Consider the following 9,198-nt stretch of genomic DNA (forward strand, 5'->3'; position numbering starts at 1 on the left):
ACTCCAGGGTTTTGTAGTTTAGATATGAAGTTATGAAAAAAAAAAATACTAGAACTTCGAATTCTACAAAAAGTTGAATTATTTGAACACATGAATATGAATTATTTTCAGTAAGGGACATATAGAAAAAATCGAGTTAAAATACGTATTTTTTAATTTTGTTGTAAAATAATGTATTTTTTCATTAAAAAATGTAAATTTTAATACACATTTAGATAAATATGTAAAGAAAAGCGTGACTCGCCTCTTCAGTTTTATCTATTTTGTCTAAAACATAAATAATTCTTTTATAGAAAAAAAAATGTTTAATGAAAACAACATTCAGATATTAATTTAGAGTGAAAATAGAATACTTATAATGATTTTGACACAATTTTTATTTTCACAAAAAAGCTAATATCGTATACTCACAAGGGTCACTAGTGTCTCACGTCGCCTTAAGGCCCGTTTACAATACTTGGAGTAAGAAGTAAGAGTAAGAAATTGACCAATCACAGTCGAATGTGAGAAGAATAATCGACTGTGATTGGTCAACTTCTTACTCTTACTTTTTACTTCGTGTATTGTAGACGACGCCTTAAACTGCACGTCAGTCATAGGCAGATTGACGCCCGGGGTCGCACCAACGCGCACAGATCCCCCCCATCACAAACTTTTTTTACGCGGCAATAACAAACGCTGGGTTGACCGAGCTTGGGAGAAACTTGCACGAACAGGAATCGCTCGGTCGCTAGTTACCCATATTAGTACGGTAAGAGTTAAAAACACCAAACTATAAAAATCACATTTTAATAAAAAAAAGTATACAATTGTTGAAAAAGTTGCCATTAAAAGTTGATAATAAAAAAATATAAATTTAATGTTATATTATATATATTCTTCTAAATGCGTTAATATATAATACTCAAATTATTTTTTATTCGTCTTTTCTTGATATAAAGATAAAATAATGTATAACAATATTTTTCTTATAATTTACAAGAAGACTAAAAAGATTTGTATCAAATATCTACTATATTACAGTGTTTATGTGCATTGTCAAGTTCCTTCCATTTAATATTATTTCGTGTATCTACAATAAAGAAAATCTTTTATCCTCTTATAAATGCGTTAGTGAAGTATATTATATGTATATTAAAATACTAAATTATTTAATTCTTCACCTGTTTTATGCTTAAACTGCTTAAAGTAAAAAATGTGAAGAACAAAATATGTTAACGCAGAAAATGCTGCAAATACTGAAAATATTCTTAGAGTCATTACACCTCCAAATTTTTTAAACAAGATACCACCTATCAAACTGCCAACCGAGAGTCCTAGTAACATTTCATACCAATTGTAATAACATTAATAATAATTAGGGGCAAAACATATGTATGTATACATATATTATTCTTACAAATTATTTATATATTTAGTTTCTTGTAGATAAAATAATACTTGATAAATATAAGTACGCATAGTACTGTGTAAGGAATCTCACCTAAACCTTCAATCACGCCTTGAACTAGTCCTTGAACAGTACCTGAAGCACCATTAGGTGTTATTACGTTCCCGTACGATATTACTGCTGTAAAACTGAGTGCATACGATGGCCCCTGCATGAAAAATTCTATAAAAAGAACCCACCACAGCGTTGGAGCTAAAGATATTAAGCCTAACCGAAGTGCGTAACATATGAAACAGAACGTAAAGGTATAACTGTAGCCAAGCTTTTTTAACATTTTGCCTGAAAAATAAAATGATTTCAATATTATATTTATTAAAGGAAAACAATTGAAAACAAAGTAAATATCTAGATCAGGGGACCCCTCCACAATGACCTTGACCTTGACATATGTTGTCAAGGTCACAACCTTGAGTGACCTTCAACAAGTTTCAGCCTTCGCTCGTTATTCCTTATAAAGTTATGAACAAAAAAAATTCAGCTATATAACACAAGAATTCCCTGCTTTAAAATATGTTTGATAGTTGTTCACTGTAGGGGATGCCGCGCCGACGACTGCGACTTTAACATATGTCATCAAGGTTATGATCCTGAAAGACCTCCAACAAGTTTTAGGTAGCTTTCATCTTTGACTCTCACCCCCACTCTCCTCCTACAAAGGGGCGTACGACTCTCACCTTCGACTCTCAACCCCCTCCCCCTGCTTCAGGAGCGTACGACTCTCACCTTCGACTCTCACTTCCACCTGCTTCAGGGGCGCACGACTCTCAACTTCGACTCTCATCCCTCCTCCCCCCTGCTTCAGGGCCGTACGACTCTGACCTTCGACTCTCACCCCCTCTCCCCCCTGCTTCAGGGGCGCACAACTTATTAGGGGTTAGAGTCGAAGGTGAGAGTTGTGCGCCCCTGAAGCAGGGGGGGGTGGGGGGGGGGGGTGAGAGTTGAAGATGAGAGTCGTGCGCCCTTAAAGCGAATTGATAAATTCTTTGATATTTGATGTGCAATATATCTACTAGATAATGTAAATATTGATTAAAATTCTTAATCTAGGTGTATGTACTGTGAATACTCTGTATTTTAAAATTTAAATGCTAAAACTTGTTGAAGGTCGTCTGGGTCATGACCCTGACAACATATGTCAAGGTCAAGGTCATTGGCAGATGTCCCCTACAGTGCACGACTATCAAACATATTTGAAGCAGGGAATTCTCGTGTTATATAGCTGAACTTTTTTTGTTCATAACTTTTTAACGAATAACGTGCGACAGTTAAAAATTGTTGAAGGTCACTCAGGGTCATGACCTTGACAACATATGTCAAGGTCAAGGTCATTGGAGGGGGGTCCTCTGATCTAGATATTTACCGAAAATTTTAGTTTTGCAGTAAACATCGTGTATTTATGAAATTGTAATATAAAAATAATTAATGTGTTACCAGATAAAAAGAAGAATATTACTTCACCACTGAAAGCCTGTGCCGCTACAATCAAACCTTCTATCAATTTAATTCTGTCCATATAAGTCACAATAGAGAGATCTTCAACATACCTATAAAATTAAGCTACATTATATACAAGTGAAAATATAATATCGCCGATCAAGATATAAAAGTTTACCATAACAAAAAATTTCGCATGATACTATTAAGGACGCCGAAAAATCCAGAAAAACACAAAAATATAACGATAGATTTTGATTTCAAAAGTGTAAACACATCCTTCAATATGGTTGTCGATTGTGATTGAAAGGGCAGCTGTAATAAAAATCTATGATGAGACATGAAGACATAAGAACAAAACTATTGATTGATTTTTTATTTTAAACAATACATAAAATTACCTCCAGTTTTATACAACAAATAAAATCGATGCAAGTAAATATGATCATAAGAAGCATTGATGGTATATAATTTTTGTAGACTTTGTCGTGCGAAAAAAAGTCTATCATATATCCAGATAAACATACAACAATACCATAACCCACTGCACCCCATAATCGCTGCTTACCGTATTTCAACCGTTTATCTTGTCCTGAGAAGACAAACATTGTTAAAAATAATATTGTTCTGTATAACATTATTCTACATAATATTATATAATATTATATATAATATTACGTAAAAAAGTATTGCGGAAGTATAGTTAAATTTTGAGAATTAGTTCTAAAAATGTTTATAAAAGTCACGTACCTAATATGACAAAGCAAAATGCATCGCTTATACTGATGAAAACAAAAATACCAATTTCGCCAATACACATTAAGACAACAAAACTCCAAAAAGTTGCAGATATGTACAGATATTGATTATCTTTGAAATTGTCACAGATAACGTTACAATTATAATTGTTCGTTAGATTTCCTTGACACAATGATATCTCATTTATATTTAATAAGCACGTAGTATCTGGTGAAATAATTGCTTTGTTTTGGTCTGTATGAAAAGACAATTGCGTGGAAAAATTCGTTTTCTCACATATCCAATGACACATAGTATCTTTCGTACCATTACACGATGCAATTGCTGATGCACGCTTTAATAAAAAACAAATTACAAATAAACACATTTTTTTATTGTAAAACACAATTATAAAGATGATGTAATTGATTTCGTATTTTAGAATAGAATGTTTAAGGAAATTTAAAGTTACACATATTTACAATATATTTTAAATTTTATGTATAATATGTTTTATAAACCTTAACACTTAGAAATTTTTGGATTACATAAAATAATTTGAAAATGAATGCTTAAGATAAAGTTCAAATAATTCTTTATTGAATAGTGACATAAAGTTTTTATTAAATATATCAAAAAATTACGGAATATAGATAAAAACTTACGCATTTCATATTGCAACGCGGTAAAGTTTCACAAGACACATTTTGAAAGTGATATTCTGATAAAATTGGACCCAGTAATGGTGGTAAAAAGAGTATTGTAATGTAACAGATATTTGCTATGGCAAGCAATATTAGAAAGATCACTTTTCTCCAAGTTTGAAAATAATCCATGATGAAACCAAATATTGGTTTTATTATTAGAATCAATATAGGCAAAATCGCATTGATGCTACCAATAATTAACGGTGAAATACCAAGTTGCTTTCCAAAAACTGGTAGAAATGGGAAAACAGGGGCTACACCTAAAATAAGATAAATAATAATTAAATTTATTAACTTAACAGTGTAATTTTTAACTGATAAAAATTTATTTTTAATATCTTTTTATTGTAATGCGTATGTGTTAGCTGAAGTGTACATATACTTATAGTATATTTTATATTTATAGTAAGTTTTTATATTGGACATAAGTAATACTAAATCATTTGTTTTTTAAAACAAATTAAATGGCTGTAAACCAAAGTTAGATGTTTAAGGTATTTTTTTGGCTACAATCGCGCTAGAAAATTAATTGCGTACAACCTACGAATATAACCGTCCGCGCGTGCTCTCTGAAGAGGGAAACTTGAGACTAATGTATACGCTCACGCATAAACATCTGTGTGCACGAACACTAATCTACACTGAAGATAGTTGAAATGTGGCAACAGCACGTCCTTGAATCGCCGCTTGGCGTGCGAGAAGGAGAATTCCATCAAATTACAAATTTAAACTACTGTAATTCAGGAACGGCACCGCTAGGCCGCTCCTTGTTTTTTTAAATAAGGTTTCTATAATATTTCTACATTCCATATTTATTTTTTTCAAAAAACTATAGAAGATTTTCGCCGTAAAGTATTAAAACGTTACTTCGGCAAGGCTTGATATAGGAGTTTACATGTTAAAAGCTGAAACTTTAAAGGTGAATATCTCCATTTCGGCACCGCTAGAGTGTTTTTTTTTTATTTTAACCGCATATAGATAAAATTATTTTAAACATAATATCCAAATTTCAAACAAATTTGTAGAAAGTCAATTTCTCGGAGAAATACCTTAATACTAAAATTAATAAACAATATTAATAAACCTCATACATAATAACAAACACCTATATCAGGTCATCAATGTTAAACCAAATGATAATTATTGTAAGCCGAATGTAATATAAAAGTCAAAGAGTAATTATAGATATTTAAACGTCAGTAAATTTAAAACAGTACTAAAACGCTCTTACTGGCTACATTCGAAAATAGGTTTGGTTGGTTTTAGGAAAGAAGATAAAATTGGCAGTATTGGAAATTACCAATGTTGTGTTTCGTTTCTCCCGCTGGGAGATCAACGTAATGGTGCATAAAATATATCTATCGATTTCAAATAACTTTCTCCTTTGAAATCGATATATTTTATGCGCTCTTGTCCAATGAGAAATGAAATTGAAATTGATGTCATATCAATTTCAATTTCATTGGACGTCGATTTGATGATTTCGATTTCGAATTGATTCGATGTCGATTCCATTATTATTTCTCACTGGGTTACGGGAGAAACGAAACGCAGCGTTGATAATTTCTAATACTGCCAACTTTGTTTTCTTTCCCAACTTCAATCAAATATTTTCGAACGTAGCCACTAATTCATCACTAATAACATCATTACAATTATATTCGCATAAAAATGTCAAAACGCCTGGGTAAAATGCCTTTTTAATTCCATTTAAAATACTAATTGTAAAATATTTACTTTTAAAATGTGTATTTAAAATGCAAAATGCAAAATAGGTTTTTTGAATCTATTTTAAATGTAAAATGGATAAATGGGTATTTTAAATAGTTTTCGAATGCAAAATAGTTTTTCCTGCCCTAGCGAACAAAATTTTTTATAAAAAAGTACAACAAAAAACTATATAGATTGAGACAAGATCTTAGAAATTCTTAATTTTTCGTAGACATTCGTAGTAGGACATAGAGTGAAGTTTGTTAGTCTCAGAAATCTATAGTTTTTCATAGATATTTGTAGATGTAGAGTGACGTTGTTTGAGGGCGAAGGATTTCTTGGTTTTTCAAACAAACAACGCTACTCTACGTCTCACTACGAAGATCTACGAAAAATAAAAAATTTCTAAGATCTTGTTTCACTCTATGCAGTTTTTCATAAAAACTTTCCGCCAAGGTGGTATACATTTTTTAAAAGTATTTTATGTTTGAAATTCATTTTCAATGGAATTCTAAGTCCTGACTACAGTATTATATATAAAGTACTTCTGACGAGAAATATTTCAAATTTTTTAATATTATGATTTGGAAATGGGGCCGTTTACTTGAATAAATAAAATTAATACGAGAAGTGTTGGTTACGGTTAAAATTAAATGTTAATATGCAGTGGTGTGCAAAAATTACCGACTAGTGACATTTTGTACACTCTAATTTATTTTAAAAAAGCCCAAGAAAATTTTAGTCATTATCAGACGTTAGTACAAGATTTCGTTATCCATATCTTGTACTGATACGCAATAATGGTTAAAATTTTATCAGGCTTTTTTTATAAATTAAAATATAAAATGTCACTGGCCAGAAACTTTTGCACGCCACTGTACATTTTTAGAAATCTATGTATTTTATATAAAGCTGGAACAAATATTTTTTTATTAAGATTTGATATTTATGGTCTGTCTGGAATTAATTTTCTTTTTACAGTTTAATTTGCAGTTTGTTTGAATATTCGTAAAAATCTTTGGTCAATCATGGGACTCGGTTCTTCTTATACATTAATGATTCTAGGGAAAATTTGTGAAAACGTAGAAAAACCATTTGGCATTTATTTATTTTATAAATGATTCAATGATAGACATGATTCCATTTCAAATGTAAAATGAAAATGATTTTCCAAAAACTATTTAAAATGGAAAATGCAAAATGCCATTTCCATTTTAAATACATATTTAAAATAGAACTATTTTAAATATTATCCAGCCCTGCCGAAAACGCTAGACTAGTACACTGAAAAAAATTTCTGGTTGAAAATGAACGAATCAGAAATTTCTCTGGTTAAATTTATTAGAATTCTAGTTGAGATAACCGGAATTCTGGTTGATACTATATTTCTAGTAAAATCTACTAGAATTCTTATTTTTACCAGAATAATTATATTAATCAGAATTCTAGTTATCTCAACTAGAATTCTAATAGATATAACCAGAAAATTCTGATTCGTCCATTTTCTATCAGAATTACTGTTTAATCCAACCAGATCATTTTTTAAATAATATAATATATTATAGGACCGTACAGATCATTTTTCTCAGTGTATAAATGATCTTCAAAAACGTAAAGAGCAATTATTATACCGTAACAGTAATGTGCAGACTACAGTCATTTTGCCGTTAAATCGTGAAAACGTAGACAAACAAGACAAACTTGTAATTAGCATAACTGATCGGAAAACTGAAATGTAATAATGTAACGTATATCAATCAAAAATAGTGATTTAGTTACAAACTATGTACATAAATCAAACAAGAACAAATTAAAAGAATTAAGAGGTTAACAATATTTCAGACAAGAGTCCACATACAGTCTGTTCAATAAGAGCGTACGGTTCCGCATTTCATTAATAGATGACGTACAGATGTTAAGTTTGGTTTTTCCAATTCTCTGAACAGTTCGGAAGAATGCTTTGAGGTCATATAGGTAGTGGTGACTTGTTTTGACTGTAACAGAGCAAATAACTATAATGAGTGCTGCGTATGCAAGTCGCTTTGAAGCAGTGTTCCTTTGCACACATCCGAAAGGACGACCGAAAATGTCGTATGCAGCTGCCGGGCGCTACATGAAAAAGTCAGAAGAATTCGTCAGGAAGTGGGTGAAACGTTACAACGAAACAAAAAATGTCGACGATCTGCCGGAACGTGGCACCCGACGGTCAACGACGAAAAAGGACGACAAAACTATCATCAAGATATTTGAGAAAAATCCTGGGTGTTCATTATACGACAAGCAAAAAATCTTTTATTTTGAAAAAGGGTATAGATGTGAGCCTTAATACTATTAGACAACGATTGCTTGATTCCGAATACAGTTAATCTATTAATGAAGTGCGAAACCGTACGCTCTTATTAAACAGACTGTAATTGTTATATTGTGATGTATAAATAGTTACTCGATTTACAAAAAAAGTTTTTCTTAGAAAACTACTTTACTAATTAAGGTAAAAGTACCGATTAGGGGACCTGAGACCTCCCTCCAATGACCTTGATCTTGATATATGTTGTCAAGGTCATGACCCTGAGTGACCTCCAACATGTTTTAGCCGTCGCTCGCCCTCCGTGAAAAAGTTATTAATAATCAAAGTTTCAAAAATGGCATCTTATTTCGATACAGTTTTATTCAATATTTAAAGCACCTAATGGATACCTCATACTCATAATTTCAAAAAAGGTATCAATTCTTTCGTCAAAACTATATATTCTTTTGAATAAGAATTCGGCTAGATAATATATATACATATATTTTTGAAATATATATTATACATATTTGCATATATACATATATGTATATGCCAGAGCTGGGATTTAGTTGCACATTTCGGCTCGATTTCGTTGGCGACTCCCACTGTTCCCCTCTTGCCGCGCATTGCCTAACAACGAATCATCGGATGCTTGTAAACAACGCGCGTACCGTTTCATCTCAGGAGCGTTCCTACTATTAGGGTAAACTCGAGTATGATGGCCATAGTTTTTTAAAATGCAAAAAACATACATTTATTCTTATTACTTTTTAACAATATTTGGGATATTACTTTCACTGAAGCTTAAAGTAACAAATACTATCGAGAGAGAGAGAGAGAGAGAGAGAAATTAAAGAGAAAATACTTAA

At 31.5% G+C, this 9,198-nt stretch overlaps 1 protein-coding gene across 1 annotated transcript in view; it reads right to left on the reverse strand.

Annotated features, from left to right (window-relative positions):
* Positions 1-1,001: 1,001 nt before the first annotated feature.
* LOC108759549 (major facilitator superfamily domain-containing protein 6) overlaps positions 1,002-9,198 on the reverse strand; it is a 12,984-nt gene continuing 4,787 nt past the window's right edge. The window contains exons 2-9 of the mRNA XM_018505039.1: positions 4,288-4,595; positions 3,635-3,977; positions 3,286-3,476; positions 3,063-3,199; positions 2,882-2,994; positions 1,484-1,729; positions 1,164-1,316; positions 1,002-1,072 (exon numbers count right to left, since the gene is read on the reverse strand). Coding sequence (XP_018360541.1) covers positions 1,002-1,072; positions 1,164-1,316; positions 1,484-1,729; positions 2,882-2,994; positions 3,063-3,199; positions 3,286-3,476; positions 3,635-3,977; positions 4,288-4,595 — 1,562 coding nt within the window. The remainder of the gene's footprint in view (positions 1,073-1,163; positions 1,317-1,483; positions 1,730-2,881; positions 2,995-3,062; positions 3,200-3,285; positions 3,477-3,634; positions 3,978-4,287; positions 4,596-9,198) is intronic.

This window comes from Trachymyrmex cornetzi, unplaced genomic scaffold (assembly GCF_001594075.2).
Source record: "Trachymyrmex cornetzi isolate Tcor2-1 unplaced genomic scaffold, Tcor1.1 scaffold193, whole genome shotgun sequence".
In the NCBI taxonomy this organism is placed as follows: Eukaryota; Metazoa; Arthropoda; class Insecta; order Hymenoptera; family Formicidae; genus Trachymyrmex; species Trachymyrmex cornetzi.